The 27,716-nt window shown below is 42.0% G+C and overlaps 1 protein-coding gene and 1 pseudogene across 3 annotated transcripts; both read right to left on the reverse strand.

The window, feature by feature from the left end:
* Positions 1-27,591, reverse strand: LOC103694537 (mediator of RNA polymerase II transcription subunit 14-like). Of its 3 annotated transcripts, none has more exon segments than NM_001429386.1 (4): positions 1-5,243; positions 6,326-6,517; positions 26,935-27,178; positions 27,378-27,591. In NM_001429386.1, a coding segment is annotated over 1 exon segment (4,215 nt). In that variant the 5' UTR covers positions 4,847-5,243; positions 6,326-6,517; positions 26,935-27,178; positions 27,378-27,591; the 3' UTR covers positions 1-631.
* Positions 18,356-18,474, reverse strand: LOC120099635 (5S ribosomal RNA; annotated as a pseudogene).
* Positions 27,592-27,716: the final 125 nt, after the last annotated feature.

Consider the following 27,716-nt stretch of genomic DNA (forward strand, 5'->3'; position numbering starts at 1 on the left):
TCTTTTATATCATAGTTTTATTAAATATTGCTTTTCCATGATATGTTTAACAGCTCCCCAAAACATTTCTGAGTAAGTATTCAAAGCGGCCATATTAAAATACAGCTTCAATATAAAGTTTGTCACAGTTTTACAATATTCAAAACTGACAGATCATCTTAAAAAAAATAAACATGGACCATTACACCCAAAACATAGGAAAATAATTAAGTAACATGTTTGGCATTTTCATTACTTTACAAAATAAAGCAGATATTTAACTCTATTACTGGCACATGGACACTGATCTGTTAACCTAGTTTGAAATGTGTCACATTTAAACATACTATACAAGATCATTATACACACATCAACAACAAAAAAAAGTGATGTTCTTTTGATGAAGTGCACCCTGAAGATGTTGCCAATGTTGCTAAATGTTTAGAACATTTAGCTCTTAAGATTAAAAAATAAAAATAAAAAATAAAACAAAGGTCCTTTTCCTTTTTAGGACTGCTGAATTCACCTTCTCTCTCTGCCTCTGTTTCTCTCCCCCTCCCTCGTGTGTGTGTGTGTGTGTGTGTGTGTGTGTGTGTGTGTGTCTGTAGTTTTGTTTCATTTGTCAGCCTTCCTGGTTTAAAATCAATTGGGTCTATGGACACCCACCAGGGGGCAGTGTAAGATGTGCCATTAAATCACAAACAGCTGCAAATATTGTACATTCACCTTGCCGTGGAGGGTTCATCTCTGCAAACCTCTTCAGAATGGTGCTGACCATCATTGGGGCAGCAACAGAAGAGTTCTGCTGTCTGGGAATGTCTGCCTGCTGGGTGATACCTGAAGCCATATCATAAATAATTGGAACTATTATACTAACAGGTTCTTGGGGAGGGACTGATGTTTTCTGGGTTAGCTGAAGAAAAAACAGCATTTTGGATTTCAGGACCACGGCTGGTGTCCCAGGAGCTGCAATTGGTGGTGCACTAGGAGGGATGGTGAGGCAAAATTGAACGTTCCATTTCAGCTGGGTTGCTTGGTCTGGGAACACCTCCAACTGCATTATATGCACACAGTCCCGGAGGATGTGTGTTGGCGCTCCCAACAGCTTGGTGAAGGCTATAAGTGTGTTGGCTTTAAATGGTGGTCCTGCAACTCTTGTTTCAAAGAATTTCTCCAAAACTTGAAGCTCATCAGGTTTCCACTGTCCTACATTTTCAGGTGTCACTTTTAGCTGAAGGGTCTGGTTGGTTTGGGGACTAAGGGTTACTCTGCATTTCAGGGCATCTGTCTTGAACATGATTACACCAGGTTCATTGGAACTGATCAGCTGCAATGTCTCCTGTTGGATAATTCTTTGAAGGTGTCGTCTCATGATGACAGACCCAAGGAATCTCTCAAGTGGGGAACAAAGGTAACTACCTGCCAGGCCAGGCACAAGGCCTGGCATTGGAGAAGGTAGCAGTAAGATGTTCAAGGCACTGTGAGTGAGAATGGTGGGTACAGATGCTGCACAGGAGCGCTGAGGTAGTTTTCGAGGTGGAGACATGTTGGTTGGCATTGTCTGGGAACTTGTGCCAGCTCGAGGGGAATGAAAAACATCTGGGACAGTTGAATGCAGAGATGGGTTAGCTGGTGACATTCCAGGCAAAGGGGTTGCTGGTGAGAGTCTGGACACAAACACTGGAGGAGACCCTCCACTTGATGACATAAGAGTGTATGGAGAACTAGAGTCAAGGGCTCCTGGAGGCTGTGTGTGCATCATAGAGGGGGGCTGATTAACTGGGCTGCGATAGGATGTAGGAGATGAAGTAAGAGGGTAAGCGCCCGATATCCCTGGCTGCTTTGGAAATGGCTGTTGCTGAGGTGGCTGGAGTCGTGATATTAAAGAGTCCGTCCTATCTCCTCCTATAGGAGAAGGAGGGTAATCATCCTCCTTTAAAGCTCTTTTCTGAGCATCAACAAACATGTTCAGGAAAGTCTTTAATCCTGGTGCAGGACAGAAGCCTTCAACTAACTTGCTGTTATCACAAAGACTATAGGCACCGTCCCGTACTGCCACGACACCGTGACTAAGGCAGTATATATCAATGCAGTACATGTTCCTGAAGGCCAATCTGATGTGGGTGGATGAATGTGGTAATATGGAGAAACACTGGTAGGCGGTGTTACTTCTCTGAGTCAAGCCCAGCACTGGAACAGTAGGGAGTTTGTTGATGGCATTTAATGGTGCCTGAGTATCAAACAAAACCTGTAATAACTGGACCACATTTGGTGTTTTGTTGAACATTTCTTGAAGGTGATGGAGAATGGTAATATGACAATTACTGCAACCTGAGTTTGGGCCAACTGTTCCCAAAGAAATGTAAAATTTCTGATGAATGGAATTCCACTGGATACTGATTGAGCTTCCTCTGGTGGTTCCATAACACAAGATAAGTTTTCGATAATTGTAAACACAAACTTCTGAGAAAAAATTCAGATGAGCAGGTATTTCTGGTAGAGAATGTGCAAATTCCAACACACACTCATATAATCGGGAAATGCTACTCCAGTCATTAAGAAACATTTCAACTACTCTTCTACCACCAACAGGTTCAGACAACAGATTTTCATATGTCAGGTAAACATGTCTGGATGGTCCTTGCTCCCTGATAGAAGTGCCATTAAGAGGACAATTTGCAAACACTAACTCTGCCACCCATGTGCGGTTATTTCTACCTTGTAATCGGAAAGTGCAATCAAGAAGAGAGCAGTCCAGAGCCTTCTGCGTTTCCTCACTTATTCCCTTACAGGGAGGAATTTTTAGTAAGCGAATTGCATAGCTGAAGCCGTCACCTTCCACTTGTACTCCCTGATGTGGTATCTCCAGGTTGGACAACTCCAATCGAAGTCCTACAAATGGCATGTTGGTGTCACACATAGCGACAAAGTGAGCTAGAACTTTATTGAAGGCACACATTTCTCCTGATTGTTTGGCTTTCTTGCATTCTACAGGACATGGGTCATCAGATAAGTTGTGCTTGGTACCAATTATGGTCTGTTTTCCAATCTTTGTATAGGACATCAAGTCCTGGATGTTGTCCTTGAATTGCTGCAGCAGCAGTGCCATGACAGGTGTGTTCTCGCCATCTGCAGTACTCACAGACATAAAGTAATACTTGTATGATAGCTGGGTGGGCTTATTAGGAACCTCAAGCATTTCCACAACAATGTAGTACTGCGGAAGGCGAGTAAGTTTAATAAACAACTTGTTCTTAGAAAGCCTACCAATGGGATGTGTTGAATAGTTGGCGAGCTGCAACGTTTCAGTGGTTATTGCAGGCAGATGTTTTATAGATTGTTTGCAACGCTGTTGTCCCAGCCAAAACTTAAGTTGTTGAATCCAAGGGATGATCCGCTTCATGTCATCATTCAGCGATTTTTCCATGTCCTCCAGAGTGGCCTGGTCAAGTCCATAAAGCATCAATTGGAACATTCCAGAATGCAAATCTACAAAAATGTGCAGGCACTCCGAATTACCACAGGGCTCCAAGATGGGTACAATAAGAGCTGGAAGTGCAGTCTCTATGGAAGAGTTTTCATTAGCATTGAAGCTTCTAAGAATGGCCTTCAGTTCCTGCAGCTTCTGGTGGGCTCGTGAGTGTACACTGTCAATCAGGAGCTTTTCTATTGATAAGTGGTCAATCTTCATGGCTCTTTCTACTAATTTAGAATCAGAAGCTGGTAAAGGAGGATCGTGGAAAATCTGTAAAGGCTTGGAGACATCATTCTCATCGATTTTAATTGTAACTTTGTGAACAGATGCTGTGCCTGTTTTTTTCCCTAGAACCTGTTGGCTCCAAACCGAGAGGCACTTTCCAGCACGGTATCTTTCCACCTGTACAAGGTCTCCCCACCTCTCTCTGATTAACATTAGCGTCTGGGAATGTAATACTTCTAATTGAAGCGATAAGCAGAAAAAATGCAGGCAGTTGTACATGTCCTGAAGAGGTTTCTCATCAGCAAAGAGCCTGGACTGGACTAGCTGATGGATAAAGTCAATTTGCATGCTATGAACCAAAGCTCGCCCATCTCCCGTTTGCTTATCCTCAACTAGAATTTCTAGCTTGAGAAGACACCATGGGACTTTTGGGTCATCACCCATCACTGTCAAGGTTGCTTCAAATTCTCTTTCAACTCGAAACTTCACACGGCCATTCGCCACTGTAAGATTTGCTAGCTGTGGAGGAAGATCTGCTGTTACAAGCCTATGTCTAAGAATCTGATTAAGCTGATGAAGTGCGGCTTGTTTCTCAATCTTGGTAATAGGGTCTGGAGGAATAATTTTGTCCCTGATGCAGGTTGAAAGCCTTGGATAAGAGCCAGTAGTCAGTACATCAATGGCATATGGGATAGCAAAACTAGGCAGGCAGGCATGGACCAGGGCATCTCTAGCTAAGGAGGCCAAGCGGTCAGCGGTATCCACAAATAAGATGGCTTGATGATCTAAAAAGCTTGTGATCATCGCACACTTTTCTACCTTGCCAGCATCACTGGCCCATTTTACTAAAGCTAATAACCGAACGAAGAGTTGACGTGTCCGGCTAGCAAACTGTACAATTTCTATTTTCCTTTCCACATCAGATTTCCTTGGCAAGAAGTCCGTCAACACCATAAGCTCTGAGTAGGCCCTGTGCAGCAAAAATTCGATGAGTGTGCTAAGCCGGTATCCAGGGGTAGTCGCGGAGGCTGCTGCCACCGCCATGGCTCCGGGCGATGGGGGAGCCGGGGCAGACACCAAGTCCCTGCTGCTGCCTTCGCCGCCACCTCTGCCACCTCCGCGGCCAGGAGGGATGAGCTGGTGGTTGTCCAGCTGCACTGGAGCCATGGCGGCGCACAGCCTGGCTCGGGGTAACCGCCTGAGATGCGGCCCTGGAGCCTCTTCCGGGACTCAATGACCTCACAGAGGTGAGCGCGGGCAGAGCGGCCGCCGCCTAGCGCCAGGCCGCTCCTCCGCCCCCCATATCAGGAAGTTGAGCCCAGACTGCGGAGACCCGCACCCACGTAGTGCCGGGCGGGCGAGCGCGGAACCAGAGGGCTGAGAGGCTGCCCAGTGGCCACTGAGGGGGAAGGGGTAGGGGTGGAGGTGGGGTGGACGGGGTAGCTTCAGCGACTGCTCAGCGGCCGCCGGGCTGGGAGTTGCTGCGTCCTTGTTGCTGGGTGGAGAGCGGAAGTTGCCAGGAAGAACGGAAGGAGAACCCGCGGGAGGCCCTTTCCAAGGCAACCTGCAACCAATCCCCAAGCTGTTAGCCATTTCGTTCAACATAGAACGAAAGAAAAATTTACTCAATAATACAACTAATAAAACTCAAATATTGATTTGTTATTACATCATTAATTCTCTTTTTGGTCTTCTTGTAATTGTATGAGAAGTTTTGAATCAACGTATAAAAAGATAAAGAGACTGGGGATACGTTATACGAAGATGTGGGGGAAGAGGGTGCCTTAGTGCGCCCTCCCCGAGTGAAGAATCACACAAAGGTATAGTATAGAATAGTTTATTCAGCGCACGGGGAGGGGAGTTAAGAAGGCATTAGGGGAAGAGAGGTGGAGGAGAGGCGAGAGGAGGGGAAGGGACATGAGGAGGGGAAGAGGGGGGAGGGGAGAGGAGGGGCGAGAGTAGAGGCTGTCTATGAGTACTTGAAGAGTAGGGGAGAGGGGAATGTGGAGAGATGGACAAAGGGGGAAGAGAGTAAGAGCAAGAGAGCAACAGATTGAGGAGGGGGCCATTAGCCCCTTTTATAGTATCATGCATACCTGGCTGTTGCCAGGTAACTGGGGGGGGAGGGGGGCTCAACTTAGACAGAATGCTAACAACAATCCTAAAACAGTATGTATGCTGCAAATATACGAGTCACTTATGCGAAACAATTCCTCAAACTTCTAGACATAATAGTTCTTTTCAAGTCTCTATACAATTGAAAAAAATATAGAAGTGTATAGTCATTGCAAAATTCTTGTTGGAGTTACTAAAAGTTGCACCTGAAATCTTCTTGGATAGTGAATTATATTTTAGACTAGTATTAATTTTCAAATATGTGAGTGAACTATATTACGGTAATGAATAAGCAGTTAAAAATAGGGTTGGGGATTTAGCTCAGTGGTAGAGCACTTGCCTAGCAAGCGCAAGGCCCTGGGTTTGGTCCCCAGCTCAGAAAAAAAGGAAAAAAAAAGAAGTTAGAAATAAAAAGTCATATAAAGAAGAGTCTTCAAGTCATAAAATATAAACACTACTAATGTGTGAAAACAGGAAATTATGAAAACTACTGAGTATGGCTAGTATATGTTCTCAGACACAGGTACTTACGAGTCAAACAGAAGTAAGTAGACATGACCAATTTCCATACATCTACCACCCAAAGTTGGGCCAGCATCCTGATGGTAAGTCTAAGGGCTTCCCAGAAGGAGAAACCAAACAGGCTGTAGCAGCTGACAAAATTGCTTTCATCTTCTCCCTTCTGTTTCTGCTTCTGCAGACTTCAAGAAGTGCAGATAGTCTCTGTAGTGAGAACACATTTATACTCATTGTGTGACCATGAATCATTGACAATGATCATTCATCATCCCTATAATTTAAGTGTTTTCAGTAGATGCTCAGTAAGATCAATATTGGAACATGTTTGATATTCTACTTATGGTAAGTGAGATTGCTAGTTTATGGAGAAGATTACGATGAAATTGATGATGTTAAATACAAAAACCACAAAATATTTTCAGATCAGTAATGTTGACTTATCTTTTTGTCTGCCATGATGCAATGTGGGAATAAATGTGACACCCGCAGCCCAATGACTGTTACTCAACAGATACATTTTCCTAATTTAATATTCAAAATCTATAAAGTCCTATTGCTTACTGCAAAGATTAACTGAATAGCTTGAACTCAGTGCACCACTATTTCTAGAAGCAAAGATGACACCTATAATAAGTCACATATGCCATTGGACAATGTTTCTAGCATTTATTTTGATTTAGAATCGTTCTCTAGACCACCGTAAGTCAAAAAGTTGTTCTTAAACTATAAAATAGCATGTGTGATTAAAGCCAATCAATAAATAAAGAGCTGGAAGGTATGGATATAAATGGGAACAATGAAATGAGCTATGGCAATTTTTCAAGTCTATTACTCTGTTTTCCCTGAAATACAAATGTTTTTCTTTTAACATCAACCAACTGATTGGTTTTGATTTTTATTTTTGTTTTTTTTTTTTGTTTCTTTTTTTTTTTTTTTCTTTTCTTTTTTTCGGAGCTGGGGACCGAACTCAGGGCCTTGCGCTTGCTAGGCAAGCGCTCTACCACTGAGCTAAATCCCCACTCCCTGATTTTTATTTTAATGTTTTTGGTTCACAGAAAGGATCATTTCACCATAGGGTATCTTTGAACTCCCTGTTGGGTATCTTTTTAACTTTTATATATTCATAAAACATGTCCCAAGAGAAGTGGTGACAAGGTCCATGAAGACTGCACCTGATAAACACACCTCTATTTCCTTACACCTTTAGAACAGGTAGCTCCATCCAGAGATTAAACCTACAAACAGAAACATTCATGATATCATAAAGAAATAAGAAAAGGAGTATTGAAGTTCACTATTAAGAAGCAGCACTCACTGGAAATTAGAATTAAACTGTACAAAGTAATGTCTTCATTATCAGATGTATGAATCCAAATACTCTCTCGCCATATAGGGACAAATAAAAAAAAATTGGAGATGATGGAAATATTCTCAAAATTTACAAATGCATTTCAAACCCATCTTACATTATTTTTCTGATTCTGTGAGATAATGCATTGCTAAAAGTCAGACTGAGTACTTCTGGTTACATTTTCTTTTCTGAAATGCAAGAGGAAATACAGGGACAAAGTGTGGAGCAGAGTCTGAAGAAAAGGTCATCCAGAGACTGCCCCACCTTGACATCCATCCCAAAGCAGCCACCAAACGCAGTCACTATTGCTGATGCCAAGAAGTGCTTGCTGACTGGAATCAGATATGGATTCTCCTGAGAGGCTGTGCCAGAGGCCTCCTGACACAGATGAGGAGGGTTCCAGCTAACTATTGGATTGAACAAGGGACCCCAACGGTGGAGATAGAGAAAAGACTGAAGGAGCTGAAGGGGTTTGCAACCCCATAGGAAGAACAACAATATCAACCGACCAGAGCCCACCATTGCTCCCAGGAAATAAGCCACAGACTAATGAGTACACATGGAGGAGCCCATGACTCCAGCCACATATGAAGCAGAAGATGGCATTGTCAGGCATCAATAGGAGGAAACACGCTTGGTCCTGTTGAAGGCTCATATCCCCAATGTAGGGGAATGTTGGACACTGATGTGGGAGTGGGTAGGTAGGGGTGCGAGCATCCTCATAGGAGCAGGGGGAGGCTGAAAGGGGCATGGCTGAGGGAGTAATGGGGATAACATTTGAATTTTAATACATAAAATAACCAAAAATTAAATTTAAAAAAAGGAAAAACAAATTGAAATGTTTTACATTATCTATCAAGAGATCATGATATAATTTTATTCTGCAGCCTATATTTGTTAGTAAAGTTTAAATGGCTACAAAAAGAGCTCCAAAATACAGGATAGACTTTCCCCCTTTGTCTTCCATTAACAGAGAAGCAAAAAGAACCACTGGAGCTGGGCTCTAACAATTCTTGAGTTCTTTTTACCTTTTGGACATTAGCCCTAGGTCAAATATAAGGTTAATGAAGATCATTTTCTTATCAGTAGGCTGCAATTTTGTCCCATTAACAGTCTTTTGCCTTACAGAAGATTTGTAATTTATGAGGTTCTATTTAACAATTGTTGACTTTAGCCTCTTAGCCATTTGTGCTGTTTGGGAAAGTCTCTTGTATCAGTGGAATTCCTGGGTATTTCCCACTTTCACTTAAATGAGATTCAAAGTATCTGATTTTATATTGAGGTCCTTGATTCTCTTGGACTTGACTTTTGTACAAGGTGATAACTATGATACATTTTCATTCTTCTACATGTAAACATCCAGTTAGAGCAGCACCATTTGTTTTAAGATGCTTCCTTTTCTCCATTGTATGGCTCTGGCTTCTTTGTCACAGCTCACATTTTGATAGATGTGTAGGATTTTTGTTTTTGGTAGATTCAATTCTTTATGAATGTTTCTGTTTTTGCATAAATGTCATGCAGTTTTTATCACTATTTCTCTGTAGTACAGCTTGAGGTAATGGATAGTAATTTCTCCCAAAATTCTTTTATTGTTTAGGATTGTTTCAGCTATCCTTAATTTTTTTCCATGTGAAGTTAAGAATTGTAATTTTAAGGTTAAAAAATTGTGGGATTTTTTACAGGGATTGAATTGACTCTATAGATTCCTTTTAGTAAACATCCATCTATTTTCACTATGTTAATCCTACTATTCCTTGATATCTTCTGCAGTTTCTTTCTCTGGGAGCATACAGATCTTTTACTTGCTTGGTTGGATTCACTCCCAGATAGCTTTTAATTATTTGTGTCTATTGTAAAGTGTGCTGTTTCCCTAATTTATTTCTCATCCCATATATCATATTTATGAAGGAGGACAACTGATTTTTTTTTCTTTTACCCAATTACTTAAGTCTACTTCTGAAAAGGCTTTGCATCATATTTGCACTTTGGTGAAGGTGTTCATCAGTTGCAGGAGTTCTCTGCTAAAAAGAAAAAACTGGATTACTCAAGTATAGTATATCATTTGTAAGTAGTGATACTTTCTGACTTCTTTTCCAATTTGTATTCCCTTGATCTTGGCTAGTTTTCTTATTGCTCTGGCCAGAACTTTTAGTCTTATATAAAGTAGAAAGGAAGAGAGAGTGCAGCCTTGTCTTGTCCCCGATTTTAGTGGAATTGTTTTATATTTCTCTCCATTTAGCTTGATGTTACCTATTGGCTTGCTGTAGTATTGCTTTGATTATGTTTAGTCATGAGTCTTATATCCCTGACCTTTCTAAATACTTTTAAGGAGTGTTAGATTTTGTCAAAGGCTTTTTCAGCATCAAATGAGATGATTTCTTTCTTACACTTTATTTACATGTTGGTTCATATTGGTAATCCTTTGTACATTAAAACATCTTGCTTGCTTGCTTAATTAATTATGTTGGATGATGTTTTTGATGTGTTTTTGATTCAGTTTGTGAGTCTTATTGAGTATTTTTGCATCAATGACCATAGAAGAAATCACTCTGAAGTTCTTTTTCTTTTTACTTTTTTATTCTTTAATCATTTTTTACAGTCCAGATGTCATCCCCCTCCCAGTCTGTCCCTAAATTGCTCTACATCCCATATGTACTTTCTCTCCGCTGACTCCAAGAGGATGTGCCCATTCCTACCCCCACTCCACCAGACCTCCCTACTTCCTACGCATTCAAGTCTTTCAAGTGTTAGGTGCATCTTCTCTCACTGAGGCCAGACCAGGCAGTCCTTTGCTATATAGGTGTTGGAGGGCCTCCTATCAGCTGATGTATGCTGCCTGGTTGATGGCTAGTGTCTGAGAGATCTAGGAATTCCAGGGCAGTTGAGACTGCTGGTCTTCCCATGGAGCCACCCTCCTCCACAGCTTCTTCCACATTTTCCCTAAGATGACCACAGGGCTCCCCAGCTTCAGACCATTGGTTGGGTGCTGGTATCTGCATCTGACTCTTTCAGTTGCTAGTTGAGCCTCTCAGAGATCAGCCATGGTAGTCTTCTGTCTCCAAGTACACCACAGCATCAGTAAACATTTTCAGGACCTCCAGCCTCCCCTTGAGTTGGATCCCAATTTGGACTTCTCACTGGACCTCCATTCTCTCATGCTCTACTCCATTTTTCTCCCTTCAGTTCCTTCAAACAGGAACAATTCTGAATCAAAGCTTTTTACAGTGGGATAGCAACCCCATCCCTCCTCTTGATGTCCTATCCCTCCCTGCACTGGAAGTGGACTTGACAAGTTCCCCTTCCCACTTCAGAACATTCCATGCAAGGTCTCTCTGAGTCCTGAGAGTCTCTAACCTACTGGGTCTCAGGTACATTCTGGAGGGTCCCCCACCTTCTACCTCCTGAGGTTGCCTGTTTCCATTCTTTCGGCTGGCCCTCAGGTCTTCAGTCTTTTTCCTCCCAATACATGATCAGGTTCTCCCACTCCCCTGTCTGTCTTCTCTCACACCCAGGTCCTACCTTCCTCTTAGCTCCACCCCTACCCCCAACCCTGTAATTCGAGCTTTCTTCTCCCCACACCCACCCCCGAAGTAGGATTGAGGCATTGTCAATTGGGTCCTTTAGCTTGTTAAACTTCATGAGTCCCTTGGGTTGTGCCCTGGGTACTCTCCTTTTTTTTTTTTTGCTAACATCCACTTATTATTAGTGACCATGCATGTCTTTGCTTCTGAGTTACCTCACTCAGGATGATATTTTCTAATTCCACCTATTTACCTGCAAAACTCAGGAGGCGCTCATTTGTAATAGTAAAATAATATTCCACTGTGTAAATGAACAACATTTTCCCCATTCCTCCATTGTGGGACATTGGGGTTGTTTTGAGCTTCTGGTTGTGACAAATAAGGCCACTTATGAACATAGTGAAACACATGCTCCCCTGGAATGCTGGGACATCCTTTGAGTATATGCTCAAGAGTGGTGCAGTTAGGACTTCACCTAGAACAATTTCCAATTTTCTGAGAAACTCTAGATTGATTTCCAGAGTTGTTGTACCAGTTTCCAATCCCACCAGGAACGTAGGAGTGTTCGTTCCTCTTACTCCACATCCTCACCAACATGTGCTGTCACCCGAGTTTTTGATCTTAGCCATTTTGACTGATTCACGGTGGAATCTCAGTGAAAGATCTGTATGACAAGAACTTCAAGTCTCTCAAGAAAGACCTTGACAAAGACCTCAGAAAATGGGCAGATTTTCCATGCTCATGGCTTGGCAGAATTAACACAGTGTAAAAATTGCAATCCTACCAAAAGCAATCCCCATCAAAATCCCAACATAATTCTTCAAAGATCTGGAAAGAGTAATTCTCAAATTCATCTGGAAAAACAATAAACCCAGAATAGTGAAAATAACTGTTAACAATAAGAGAACTTCTGGATGAACCACCACCTATGACCTCAAGCTATACTACAGAGCAATAGTGATTAAAAACTGCATGGTATCGATACAGAGACAGATTGATCAATGGAACATAACTGAAGACCCATCTTTTAGTTCTGAACCAGTGCCCAGAACAGACCTTGGGTGCTGGCTCTGCATCCAGTCTCACAACACTCAGAGGAAACCCAACTCCCAGGGACTCTAACAAGCCCAGCCTAATAGGCTGATGTGAGGAGCATGTGAAGAGGCCACAACAACTGCACCAACACCTGAGTAACTTGGACCCCAGGATCCAGGGATGCAGGAATCTCCACCTTGGCAGTGGCACAGGTTCCTCCCTGTCTGAACTAGTGCCCTGAGCAGACTTTGGGCCCTGGCTCTGCAACTACTCCTACAACACCCAGAGAAAGTCTGACTCCCAGGGTCTCTGAAATTTCCAGGATCACAGGAGAGGCCACAACATCTTTCCCAGCACCCAGAGTAACTGGGACCACAACAGGAATCAGTGAAACAAACGCCACCAACCAGAAGCAATGGTTCCTTCTAGCTTGCACATATGCCCAGAGTAAACCCAGGGTTCTGGCTCCCCACCCACTGGTCCAACACCCTGAAAAAGCTCAACTCCCAGAAGTTCTAACAGTACAGGTTCACAGGAGCTGGATCACATCAGCAATCCAGGATGCCAGAGGCAGCTATACTCACAGGAGCTCTGAAACACCCAGCATATCAGATTCACAGGATTGCAGAATCATAGTATCATACAGAGAGCTGTAATCTGAGAAGTTCTGACACAACCAGGATCACAGGAGGAGGGACAGGCTCCAGTCAGAGGGAACAAAGTTAGCACTAGAGATAACCAGATTCAAGAACACAAGCAAGAAATACCAAGGCCTCATTAGAATCCAGTTCTTCCACTACAGCATGTCCTGAATAGTGCTGTCACACTAGACTAGCAAAGTCTCAGAACTGCAAGACTTTGGATTTAAATCACAACTCAAGATGATAAAAGAGAGCTTTAGGAAACACAAAAATAACTCCCTTAAAGAAATACAGGGCAACACAGGGAAACAAGTAGAAGCCCTTAAAGAGGAAACACAAAAATTCCTTAAAGAATTACAGGAAAACACAACCAAACAGGTTAAGGAATTGAACAAAACCATATAGGCTCTAAAACATGGAAATAGAAAAAAGGAAATCACAATGGTAGACAATCCTGGAGATAGAAAACCTAAGAAAAAGATCAGGAATCACAGACGCAAGCATCACCAACAGAATACAAGACATAGAAGAGAGAATCTCAGGTGCAAAAGATACCATAGAAAATATTCACACAACAGTCAATGAAAATGCAAATAGCAAAAAACTTGTAACCCAAAACATTCAGGAAATCAAGGACACAAGAAGACAAAAACCTAAGGATGATAGGTATAGAAGAAAGTGAAGATTCCCAACTTAAAGGGCCAGTAAATATCTTCAACAAAATTATAGAAGAAAACTTCCATAACCTAAAGAAAGCGACGCCCATAAACATATAAGAAGCCTACAAAACTCCAAATAGACTGGATCAGAAAAGAAAACCCTTCTACCACGTAATAATCAAAACACCAAATGTACAAACAACAACAACAACATCAATATTAAAGGGACTAAGAGAAAAAAGGTCAAGCGACATATAAAGGCAAACATCAGAATAATACCAAATGTCTCAACAGACACTATGAAAGCAAGAAGTCCTGGGTGAATGTCATACAGACCCTAAGAGGACATAAATGCCAGCCCAGGCTACTATACCCAGCAAAACTCTCATACCAAAGTTGGTAAAACCAGATATTCCATGAAAAAAAACCAAAAAACAACAACAAAAAAAAAACAAATTCACACAGTATGTTTCCACAAATCCAGCCCTCCAAAGGATAATAGATGGAAAACTCCAACAAAGTGGGGAAACAACACCGAATAAAAAACAGCAAGAAAGTAATCTTTCAACAAGAAGTCCAAAAGAAGATAGGCACAAAAGCATAATTTCACCTCTAACAACAAAATAACAGGAAGCAAAACAGGAAGCAAAAATTACGTTTCCTTAATCTCCCTTAACAACATAAATGGACATAGACTAACTGATTGGATAGGTAAACAGGACCCAGCATTTTGCAGCATACAGGAAACGCACCTCAGAAACAAAGACAGACACTAGATAAGAGTAAAAGGATAAGAAAAATTATTCCAAGTAAATGGTCCCAAGAAACAAGCTTCAGTAACCATTCTAATCACAAATAAAATTGACTTTCAGCCAAAAGTTATCAAAAAAAAAAAAAAAAAAACAAACCAACCAACCAACCAAAAAATCCAAAAAAAAAAAAAAAACTGTACCAAGATGAAACCTCAATTCTGAACATCTATGCTCCAAATGCAAATGCACTCACATTCATAAGAGAAACTTTACTAAAGTTCAAAGTACACATTGCATTTTGTACTATAATCGTAGAAGACTGCAACACTCCACCCTCATCAATAGACAGATCGTGGAAAGAGAAACTAAATAGATGCCATGAAACTAACAGAAGTTATGAACCAAATGGATTTAACAAAAATCTACAGAACATTTTATCCCACAAGAAAAGAGTATACATTTGTCTCAGCACCTCATGGTACTTCTCAAAAACTGACCATGTAATCGGTCATAAAACAGGCCTCAACAGATACAACCAGACTGAAATAATCCCATGCATCCTATCAGATCACCACAGACTAAGAGTGGTCTTCAATAACAACAAAAACAACAGAAATCCCACATACACATGGAAGTTCAATCCTCTGCTCAGAAATAACTAGCTCAAGGAAGAAATTGACTTTTTAAAATTTAATGAAAATGGAGCCACAATATACCAAAACTTATGGGACACAATGAAAGCAGTGCCAAAAGGACAACTCAAAGCACTGAGTGCCCTCTGATTAGTCTAGTGATCTTGTTGATTTTCTCAAAGAACAGGCTCCTGGTTTGGTTAATTCTCTGTAGAGTTCTTTTTGTTTCTACTTGGTTGATTTCAGCCCTGAGTTTGATTATTTCCTGGAGCCTACTCCTCTTGAGTGTATTTGCTTCTTTTTGTTCTAGAGCTTTTGTGCTGTCAAGCTGCTAGTATATGCTCTCCTTTGGAGGCACTCAAAGGTATGAGTTTTCCTCTTAGTACTGCTTTCATTGTGTTCCATAAGTTTGGGTACGTGTGCCTTCATTTTCACAAAAATTTAAAATGTCTTTAATTTCTTTCGTTGTTCCTTGACCAAGTTATCATTGAATAGAGCGCTGTTTACCTTCCATTTGTATGTGGACTTTCTGTTGTTTTTGTTGTTTTTATAGATTACCGTTAGTCCATGATTATCTGCTAGGATGCATGGGAATATTTCACTCTTCCTGTATCTGTTGAGGCCTTGTTTGTGACCAATTATATTGTCGCTTTTGGATAAGGTACCGTGAAGTGCTAAGAAGAAGAAGGAAAAAATATATATAAATAATTTTTTCATTTATGATGAAATGTTATATAAATATCTGTTAAATGCATTTGGTTCATAACTTCTGTTAGTTTCCTTATTTCTCTGTTTACTTTCTGTTTCCATGATCCAAAGATCAGAGTGGGTGTTGAAGTCTCCCACTATTTTTGTGTGAGGTGCAATGTTTGCTTTCAGCTTTAGTAAGGACTGTTTTATGAATGCAGGTGCCCATGCACTTGGAGCATAGATATTCAGGATTCAGAGTTCATCTTGATTAATTTTTCTATGGATGAATATGAAGTGTCCTTCCTTATCATTTTTGATAACTTTTTGTTGAAAGTCAATTTTATTTGATATTAGAATGGCTACCCCAGCTTCTTTCATGGGACCGTTTGGTTGGAAAACTGTTTTACACCCTTTTCCTCTGAGGTAGCGTCTATCTTTGTCCCTGAAGTGTTTTTCCTGTATGTAGCAAAATCCTAGGTCCTCTTTAGTTATCTAGTCTGTTAGTCTATGCCTTTTATTTGGGAACTGACTCCATTGATGTTCAGAGATATTAAGGAATAGTGATTGTTGCTTCCTGTTATTTTTGTGGTTCGAGGTGGAATTATGTTTGTGTGTCTCTTCTTCTGGTTTCTTTGCAAGGCAATTACTTTCTTGCTTTTTCTATGGTGTAGTTTCCCTCCTTGTGTTGGAGTTTTCCATCTATTATCCTTTGTAGGGCTGGATTTGTAGAAAGATATTGTGTAAATTTGGTTTTGTCGTGGAATATGTTGTTTTCTCCACTTATGTTAATGGAGTGTTTTGTCTGGGATGGCATTTGTGTTCTCTTAGGGTCTGTATGACATCTGTCCAGGATCTTCTGGCTTTCATACTCTCTGGTGAGAAGTCTGGTGTAATTCTGATAGGTCTGCCTTTATATGTTACTTGACCTTTTTCCCTTACTGCTTTTAATATTCTGCTATTTTAATATTACTGCTATTTAATAAATATTTAAAATATTTTAATATTTAATATTTTAATTTTAATACATTTGCTGTTTTGACTATTATGTGATGGGAGGACTTTCTCTTCTGGTCCAATCTATTTGGAGTTCTGTAGACTTCTTGTATGTTTATGGGCATCTCTTTCTTTAGCTCAGGGAAGTTTTCTTGTATAATTTTGTTGATGATATTTACTGGCCCTTTAAGTAGGGATTCTTCATTCTCTCCTATACTTATTATCCTTAGTTTTATCTTCTCATTGTGTGCTGCATTTCCTGAATGTTTTGGGTTAGGAGCTTTTGGGTTTTACATTTTTTTTTTTTTGAAGTTTGTCAATGTTTTCTATGGTTATTCTGCCCCTGAGATTCTCCCGTCTATCTCTTGTATTCTGTTGGTGATGCTCACATTTGTGACTCCTGGTCTCTTCCCTGGGTTTCTATCTTCAGGGTTGTCTCCCCTTGTGCATTCTTTGTTGTTTCTATTTCCATTTTTAAATCCTTGATGCTTTTGTTCAATTCCTTCACCTGTTTGGTTGTGATTTCCTGTAATTCTTTAAGGAATTTTTGTGTTTCCTCTTTAAGGGTTTCTACTTGTTTACCTGTGTTCTCCTGTATTTCTTTAAGGGAGTTAGTTACTTATATCCTTCTTAAAGTCCTCCATCATCATGAGGTGTGATTTCAAATCCTAATCTTGCTTTTCCAGTATTTGGTTATCCACTATTTGCTTTGGGGGATAACTGGGCTATGATGATGCCAAGTAGATTTAGTTTCTGTTGCTTAGGTTCCTGCACTTTTCTCTTAACATCTGGTTGTCCCTGGTGTTAGCTTGTCTTGCTGTCTCTGACAGTAGTTTGACAGTCCTGTAAGCCTGTGTGTCAGCACTCCTGGAGACCAGCTTTCTCACAGAGGGATCTAGGTATAGAGAGCTGTAGGACCTGGTCAGCTCCAGGCCCAGGCAGAAACTGGAAGGGTTCTATCCCAGTCTGCTCCTGGGTTGTTGTGTCCTGAGGCTCCATGCAGGTCCCTGGCAGCAGAAGTGGTGGTCTTACCTCTGCTTTCAAGTGAGTAAGTGAGCCTGGGGACTGGCTTTCCGACCTAGGCACAGGCAGAGACTGGAAGGATCCTCCTCTCCCTGACTGCTCCTAGGTTCCTGTGTACAGAGGGCTCTGGGGGATTCCTCTTGGACCGGGAATGTGAGCAGAAGTGGGGGTGTCCCCTGTGCTCTCAGGATTGTCTGCACCTCTGAGGGTCCAGCTCTCTCCCCCACAGGATTTTGGCATAGAGAAATGTGGGACCCAGTCAGATTTGGGTATAGGCAAAGAGCGGAAGAATCCTGTCCCAGATGGCTCCTGGGTTCGTGTGTCCTGTAGCCTCTAGGCAGGTCCCTCAGAGTATAAGTATTGGTCTTACCTCTGCTCTCAGGTGTATCAGCACTCTTCTAGGCCCATTGTTATTAAGAGAAAACTACTTAATTTCAAAGAGAGTTGTTTATTTTCTCTAAACAACTTTGCTAATTTATCAGGCTAATGTGTTTCTCTCCTTCACTGTCTAACAACCCCATGAAGATCTTAACTGTTTACTATTCTATTTTTATGGTGAAATGAAATACTTCACATTTCTATACTTTTTCTGATTTTTGACCTCTTTTCTATAAAATGTTGGTTTGTTGTTGGGTTTTGTTTTTGTTTTTGCTGTTCTTTATGTTTGAACAATATTTTACAAAGTATTAGTGTGTATAGGTGACTTATTAGGACATGTGTCTATCTGTACAATCTCCAGACTCCTGATCCACCTTCTCCGGTATTCCCAGGCGGTCTCCCATCCAAGTACTAACCAGGCCCGACCCTGCTTAGCTTCCGAGATCAGACGAGATCGGGCGCGTTCAGGGTGGTATGGCCGTAGACCTGATCCGCCTTCTCAAGCACACTGTCTCATTTCTCTGAGACGGAGTTTCATTTTATACTTTAGACTTATATTAAACTTGCAATCTAAGTCAGCCTCCTGTGTTTTCTTATTCCTACCTAGAATATTTTAAGTGCTTAGTTTGATAATGTCTATGTATTTTGAGGTCTTTAGTATGTAACAGACTATGATAGTACTAGGTTTGGTGAAGGAGAAAGTTTGTTGTACATATGTGGGAGAGTATATCCAAAAGCAGGGACAGGAGAGAAGGTATAAAGTAGGTATGAAACCCAACCAAGCCACACGGGGAAAAGAGTAGAACACAGGAGAGTGCAGAGAATGTAACCAATTCCAACAGCTAGGAAGCACAAAGAGAACGGGACAAAATCCAGGTAACCAAATTTTTCAATTAGATATGGAAATGCAGTTGGAGAAGAGAAGCCCCAAGTCTATGGCTGGAGAATTTAGGTTAGGGGGCAGGTTATGCCAATCTGGAGAGCCATATATCAGGGGAAACTTGGTGGCCAGGTCTGCTTCTAAATATTAAATGGAAAACTAATCCATTCATTCCAAATTTAAAACCTTATTGTATTCCATAGCCCACTGGTACTTTAACCCATGGTATTAGCAGTTTTCTTCTACTACTTTATTTATTGTATGACTAATATGCATTTGTACCTAAGAAAAATGAAATGCTACAGTGGTTTCTTACGATACAGAGGGAAGTCACATGAAATTTGGGCAGTCACAGAGTAATTATTATACGGTGATGATCACACAGTTGCCATCTCATAGATGCCATCAAACATAGATTATCTTAATTAGCATAAGTCAATAGTCCTCCCTCAGATCATTACACAGTTATCATCAAAGTGTTGGCCATGATTTAGCAGTAATTACATCGTGGCCATCCCAAAGTGACCTCTATACACATATTCAACCCAGCATGGGAATCATTTGATAGTCATCATACAGTGTCTGTCATCATTCAGCCATCACAGAATGGCCATCAGAATTGACTATTATGAAATGTCCATTACATGGTGGCCATCACTCAGTGGTTATCTAATATTGGCCATCTGACAGTGACAATCATTGTTCCCAATATACGTACTATCTATCACCTTAGATTTCTATATGGTGACCATCATCCAATGATGAGCACTGAGGGATTATCACAGTCCGGACATAAGAAAGTGAGCAAATTACACCGACCATCCCACAGTAACAATCATATGACAGCCATCACTCAGTTGTCAACCCACAATCATCAGCATATAGTGACCACCAAACCCTGACTATCACAAAGTGTCCATCATACAGTGGATATCAATTGGTGGTTATCACAAAGTCTTCATCACTAACTTGTCTTCATACAGTGACCATAAGAGAGTTCCCATCACACGGTGTTCATAACAAAGGGACCACCATCAGTGTGCATTCCACCAAGAGACTATCACACATTGGCCATGATATAGGTCTATTAAACATATCTCGCCTTCCAGTATCCACTGTGCCCAGAGCTGGGGCTGTCCCACTGCTCTCAGACAAAAAAAAAAAAAAAAAAAAAAAAAAAAAAAAATCTGCTCTCAGAGAGTTGGTGTGCCAGAAGCACTCTACTTCCAAAGCCCAGAGCCCACGGCCCACAGGTGGGACCCCACCTACTCACCACTGACTGTCCAAGGATAGACACAACAAGAGAGCACATGGGACAGGAGGCTCAGGGCAATCTAGGACAGGACATTTCCAGTCTCCATCAGGATCCAGAGCTGGGGCTGTCCCATAGCTCTCTGACCCAAAACCTGCCGAGAGAGCTGGTATGCAAGGAATCCTCTCACTCCTAAGATCACAGCCTCCCAGGACAGGTTCCGCAAGACAAGCTCCAGTCAGACACAGCAAAGTCAACTAACATCAGAGATGACCAGATAGCAAGAGGCAAGGACAAGATCCCAACAGACAGAAACCAAGACTACTTGGCATCATCAGAGCCCAGTTTTCCCAAATACTGGATATCCAAACACACCAGAAAAGCAAGATTTGGATTTAAAATCACATCTCATGCTGATAATAGAGGACTTTAAGAGGACATAATAAGTCCCCTGAAGAAATACAGGACAACACAGGTAAACAAGTAGAATCACTTAAAGAGGCAACACAAAAATACCATAAAGAATTACAGGAAAACACATATACACAGGTGAAGGAAATGAACAAAACGATTCAGGATCTAAAAAGATGGAAATAGAAACAATGAGAGAAAACCCTGGAGACAGAAAACCTAGGAAAGAGATGAGGAGTCATAGACACAAACATTACCAACAGAATGCAAGAGATTGAAGAGAGAATTCCAGGGACAGAAGATAGCATACAAAACATTGACAAAATAGTCAAAGAAAATACAAAAAGCAAAAAGCTTCTAAACCAAAACATCCAGGAAATCCAGGACACAATGAGAAGATAGAACCTAAGGATAATAGGTATAGAAGAGAATGAAGAATCACAATTTAAGGGGCCAGTAAATATCTTCAACAAAATTATACAAGAAAACTTCCCTAACCTAAAGAAAGAGATGCCCATAAGATACAAGAAGCTTAGAGAACTTCAAAGACATTGGACCAGAAATAAAATTCCTCCAGTCACACAATAGTCAAAACACCAAACCCACAAATCAAAGAAAGAATATTAAAAGCAGTAAGGGAAAAGGGTCAAGTAACATATAAAGGGAGACCTATCAGAATCACACCAGACTTCTCACCAGAGACTATGAAAGACAGAAGATCCTGGACAGATGTCATACAGACCCTAAGAGAACACAAATGCCAGCCCAGCCTACTGTATCCACCAAAACTCTGAATTAACACAGATGGAAAAAACAAGATATTCCATGACAAAACCAAACTTACACAATATCTTTCTACAAATCCAGCACTACAAAGGAGAACAGACAGAAAACTCCAACACAAGGAAGAAAACTACACCCGAGAGAAGCAAAGAAGTAATCTTCCTGTAACAAATCCAAAAGAAGAGATACACAAACACAGTTCCACCTCTAACAACAAAAATGACAGGAAACAATCACCATTCCTTAAAAATCCCTTAACATCAATGGACTCAATTCCCCAATAAAAAGATCCAGACTAAAAGACTGAATACATAGAGAAGACCCAGCATTTTGCTGCATACAGGAAACACACCTCAGTGACAAAGACTGACATTACCTCAGAGTAAAAGGCTGGAAAACAATTTTCCAAACAAATGGTCCAAAGAAACAAGCTGGAGTAGCCATTCTAATATCGAACAAACTCGACTTTCAAATAAGTTATCAAAACAGATAAGGAAAGATGCTTTATACATCAAAGGAAAAATCTACCAGAGTGAACTCTCACTTGTTAACATCGATGCTCCAAATGCAAGTTCATAAAAGAAACTTTACTGAAGGCTATTAGCCCAAATGCTTGAATTACCCTAGATGCACAGAACACATGAAACTCAAGAAGGATGACCAAAATGCGGGTGCTTCACTCCTTCTTTAAGAGGGGAACAAGAATACCCTTGGCAGGGAATAGGGAGGCAAAGTTTAGAACAGAGGCAGAAGGAACACCCATTCAGAGCCTGCCCCACATGTGGCCCATATGTTGCTGGATGAAGGAAAAAGTGCAGACCGACAGGAGCCGGATGTAGATCGCTCCTGAGAGACACAGCCAGAATACAGCAAACACAGAAGCGAATGCCAGCAGCAAACCACTGAACTGAGAATAGGACCCCCGTTGAAGGAATCAGAGAAAGGACTGGAAGAGCTTGAAGGGGCTCGAGACCCCATATGAACAACAATGCCAAGCAACCAGAGCTTCCAGGGACTAAGCCACTACCTAAAGACTATACATGGACTGACCCTGGACTCTGACCTCATAGGTAGCAATGAATATCCTAGTAAGATCACCAGTGGAAGGGGAAGCCCTGGGTCCTGCTAAGACTGAACCCCCAGTGAACTAGACTATGGGGGGAGGGTGGCAATGGGGGGAGGATGGGGAGGGGAACACCAATAGAGAAGGGGAGGGGGGGTTAGGGGAATGTTGGCCTGGAAACCGGGAAGGGGAATAACAATCGAAATGTAAATAAGAAATACTCAAGTTAATAAAGATTAAAAAAAGAATTGAGCAGACAAAAAAAGTTTTTTTTAATAGAAATTTCTTTTAAAAAATTGAGAACCTATGGTCAGTGTGTACAGGTTAAGAATCACAACATACACAATCATATCTTTAATCAATATGGGGTGACTTTAGTTTTAATATCTAGTGTGTTTTGTCAAAGAACCAAACTCTGTATGATCTCTAGCTTCATGTCCATGGGGGACAGTTTCCATTCCTTACCCTCAGATCCACTTGTCTCTGGCCATATCTGCTGTGTTTCTTAGAAGCAACAAATAGAAAAGTCCTCTTTTTAAATCAAGCTGCTGGTTTTTACTGTTTGATTGGGGAATGGAGACCATTTTTAAAAGGCCTGTATTGGATCCTGTGGTTTTGCTGACATTTTACTCTGAGTTGTTTCCTAGTCTTTCTTTGCTTAGCTAGTGTTTTGGTTCTTTTTTTTTTTCCGGGGCTGGGGACTGAACCCAGGGCCTTACGCTTCCTAGGTAAGCGCTTAGCTAGTGTTTTGATGGCTTCAGTTTTTTTCTGAATGTGTTTATCTTCCTTTTCATCCAAAGGATCCATTCAAGTGTCTATTGTAGACCTTTAGCTTGTTTTAATTGTAGAAATGTTCTTCATTGCACTACGATAGATGGTTTTGCTGGATATAATAAAATGGTTGACATAAAAAAAAAAAAAGAAAGAAAGAAACTTTACTGAAGCTCAAAGCATACATTTCACTTCACACAATAATAGTAGGAGAGTTCAACACCACTCTCATCAATGAGCAGATCATGGAAACAGAAACTAAACAGAGACACAGGGAAATTAACAGAAGTTATCAACTAAATGGATTTAACATATATCCAAAGGACATTACATCCTAAAACAAAGGAATATACCTTCTTCTAAGAACCTCATGGTACCTTCTCAAAATTGACCATATCATTGGTAACAAAACAGACCTCAATAGTTAAAAGGAGACTGAAATAATTCTCGCATCCTATCAGATCAGCATGGACTAAAGCTGGTCTTCAAAATAACAAAAAAAGCAGAAAACCAATATACACATGGAAGCTGAACAATGCTCTATTCAATGACAACTTGGTCAAGGAAGAAATAAAGAAATTAAAGTCTCTTTGGAATTTAATGAAAATGAAGGCACAACACACCTAAATTTATGGAACACAATGAAAGCGGTGCTCAGAGGAAAACTCATAGCTCTGAGTGCCTCCAAAAAGAAACAGGAGAGACCATACATCAGCACACCTAAACAGACACCTAAAAGCTCTGGAACAAAAAGAAGCAAAAACACGCAAGAGGAGCAGAAGGCAGGAAATAAGCTCAGGGCTGAAATCAACCAAGCAGAAACAAAAAGTACTGTACCAAGAATCAGTAAACCAGGAGGTGGTTCTTTGAGAAAATCAACAAGATAGATAAACCCTTCTCTGGACTAGCTATAGGGCAGAGAGAAAGTATCCAAATTAACAAAATCAGAAATGAAAAGAGAGACATTGGAGGAGTTAGAGAAAGTATTGAAGGAACTAAAGGGGTTTGTGACCTCATAAGAACAAGAATACCAACCAACCAGAGCTCCCAGGGACCAAACCACCATCCAAAGACTACACATGAACAGACCCATGGCTCCAGCTGCATATGTAGCAGAGGATGGCCGTGTTGGGCACCGATAGAAGGAGAAGCCCTTGGTCCTGCCAAGGTTGGACCACCAGTGTAGGGGAATGTCAGGGCAGGGATAAGGGAAGGGGTGGGTGATTATGGAGAGGAAGAATGGAATACAGGATTTATGGGCAGGAAATCAGGAAAGGGGGTAACATTTGAAATGTAAATAAAGAACTATCCAACAAAAGAGAGAGAGAGAGAGAGAAAGAGAAAAGGGGTGGGGGGTTGAGAGTAGGGAGGAGAGAAAGGGCAGCATTTTCAACAAATGGTACTGGTTGACCTAGAGGTCTGCATGCAGAAGAATGCAAATCGATCCATTCTTATCTCCCTGTACGAAGCTCAAGTCCACGAGGATTGAAGACTGCCACATAAACCAGATACACTGAGAGTAACTGAAGAGCAAGTAGGGAAGAGCCTTGAACTCTTGGGCACTGGAGAAAATTTCCTTAACAAAACACCAATGGCTTATGCTCTAAGATCAAGAATCAACAAATGGGACCTCATAAAACTGCAAAGCTTCTGTAAGGCCAAGGACACCATCATTAGGACAGCAACCAACAGATTGGGAAAAGATCTTGACCAATCTTACAACAGATAGAGGGTTAGTATCCAAAATATACAAAGAACTCAAGAAGTTAGACTCCAGAGAGCCAAATAACCCTATAAAAAATGGGGTACAGAGGTAAACAAAGAATTCACAGCTGAGGAATATCGAATGTCTGAGAAGCACTAAAGAAATCATCCATTCAACATCCTTAGTTATCCGGGAAATGCAAATCAAAACAACCCTGAGATTCCACCTCACACCAGTCAGAATGGCTAAGATAAAATAAAAAGCTCAGGTGGCAGCAGATGCTGGCAAAAATTTTGGGACATAGGTACACTCCTGCATTCTTCATGGGATTGCTAGCTAAGACAACCACTCTGGAAATCAGTCTGGAGGTTCCTCAGGCAATTGGACATTGAACTGCCTGAGGACCCAGCTATACCTCTCTTGGGCATATACCCAAAAGATGCTCCAACATACAACAAAGACACGTGCTCCACTATGTTCATAGCAGCCTTATTTATAATAGCCAGAAGCTGGAAAGAACCCAGATGCCCTTCAACAGAGGAATGGATACAGAAAATGTGGTACATCTACACAATGGAGTACTACTCAGCTATCAAAAACAATGACTTCATGAAATTCGTAGGCAAATAGATGGAACTAGAAAACATCATCCTGAGTGACGTTTTAACCCAATCACAGAAAAACACACATGGTATGCACTCACCGATAAGAGGATATTAGCCCAAAAGCTTGGATACCCAAGATACAATTTACAGACTACATGAAGCTCAAGAAGAAGAGAGATAACAGTACTTCTTAGAAGGAGGGAAAAAATATGCCCACGATGAAATATGCAGTCACCAAACCCAGACACTATTGGGGGTGCCAAGACGTGCATATTTATAGGAGCTTAATATAGCTGTCTACTGAGAGGCTCTGCCAGAGCCTGACAAATACAGAGGTTGGCAGCCAATTGAGCACAGGGTCACCAATGGAGGAGTTAGAGAAAGAACTGAGGTATCTGAAGACAGTTGCAACCCCATAGGAAGAACAACAGTATCAACCAACCAGACACCCCAGAGCTCCCAGGGACTAAACCGCCAACTAAAGAGCATCATGGAGCAACCCATGGCTCCAGCCACATATGTAGACCATGGTCCTGTGAGGCATCAGTGGGAGGAGAAGCCCTTGTTCCTGTGAAGGTTTGATGCCCCAGTGTAGGGGAATGGGAGGTGGAAGGGAATGGGTGTGTGGGAGTAGGGGGGGCGGCAGCGGAGGGGTCCATCCTCATGGAATCTGGGGGTGGGAAAATATGACTGGGGCTTTCTGGAGTGGAAACCAGGAAAAGGGATAACATTTGCAATGAAAATAAAATATCCAGTAAAAGAAAATTTTAAAAATAGAATGAACAATGGTGTGAAAAGAGGAGAACGAAAGTATTTTTGTTCACCTTGGCTAGGCTTTTACTAAACTCAGGTCTCATAAGCTCTGGGCATCCCTTGGTCTCTGGTCAGGTGTGAAGACTGGGGAAAGGTAAAGGGTTGAGTAAAACTGAGGGAGAGTAAGGGGAACTGAGAACAGGCAGCAGTCCCTCACCTGCACATGGATTAAAGGCTGTTTGTTCTCCCCTTCAGGGAGGAAGAAATATAGCAGACTGCAAAGAAATGAGAAGGCTGGTATGAAGGAATGGTCGTCCTCTATGGTGACAGTCCCCAGAGTTAGTCACTTTGGTGTGGTGAGTTCATAAAGCACTGGAGTTCAACAGCAAGCTCTGGTCCTCAACTCCAATTCTCAGAGAGCAGAGGCAAGAGGAATGCAGAGTCAAGCAAGGCACCCAGCTCGTCCCCTAGTCCACCTTCTGGTTGCAAGTGAAGAAACAAGCTCTAGCATGGCTGCAGCTCCTCGGGAGGCCAGGCTGCAGCTCTGCAGACTGGAGCTCCTTGTCCTGACAGCTTTCCTGGTCTCATTCTACCACAGCTAGCTCTGGGCCCCCAGGAAGGGAGTGGGATACTAGCCGCCACCCCGCTCTCCAGCCTGACTGTCCAGGATCTCCCTGAACACTGGGCTGTAGATTTTCAGCCGGTCCCGCCCACCACACTAACCTTGGTAAAGCTCAAGCTGACACTGCCTCCACCTCCATTTCTTGGTCTCGGTAGGAGCGAATGGTAGCACCTCCACTTCAGGAGCACTCGAAAAGAAGCTGCTTGTCCCCAGCACCAGCATGCATTTTGTCTGGTGAGCTGGCTCGTGCTTGGTCTTCTTGTAGGACCAGGACTGCCGCTGGACTTCTGCTGGCCTCGGCAAAAGCAGGTACCTCAAAAGAGAAACCACAGTGGTCCCCGACCGCTGCTGGGGTGCAGAAAGAGAAGACAAACTCAGTGCTGCCTCACCTGGGGTAGCCACACAGCCCTTGCTCCGGCCCCACCAAGTTCTACCGGGCCACTCCTCTGCCGCCAGCTCCACTCACGCCATGCCCCATCCTTCCACCTCCCCAGCCCCCTCCTAGTTCCCTACGCAGCCAATATGGCGGATGCCAACACGTCACCTGTGCGGCGCAAGGAACCCACGGCCGCAGAGGCGCTGTGGAATCACACTCTCGTAAATGCAGGTTTCCCAGCCCCGAGTGGTGCTGGAGTGAAGTAGGGGTGGGGGGTGGAGGTAGGAGGTGAGGAGCGATGTGGCATGCAGGAAGCGCTACTCCCAGGGTCCGGAAGACTGGGAGGGGCGTTCTGCGCTGGGTAGGCGGGCAAACAGTCGGCAAGCAAAGAGCTGGTCCTGGCTAAACCTGACCACGCCACAGAGCATGCGCAGTGCTCCTTACGCATGCTCAGCAGGTCCTCCTAAGAGTACCTAACTGCGTGGCTGGCAGTAGGATTCCTAAATA

Source organism: Rattus norvegicus, chromosome Y, assembly GCF_021556685.1.
Source record: "Rattus norvegicus strain SHRSP/BbbUtx chromosome Y, alternate assembly SHRSP_T2T, whole genome shotgun sequence".
Classification (NCBI taxonomy): domain Eukaryota; kingdom Metazoa; phylum Chordata; class Mammalia; order Rodentia; family Muridae; genus Rattus; species Rattus norvegicus.

Excerpts from the sequence above, each read along its gene's own strand:
- LOC103694537 (XM_087601282.1), bottom strand. The coding sequence starts at position 4,846 with ATGGCTCCAGTGCAGCTGGACAACCACCAGCTCATCCCTCCTGGCCGC.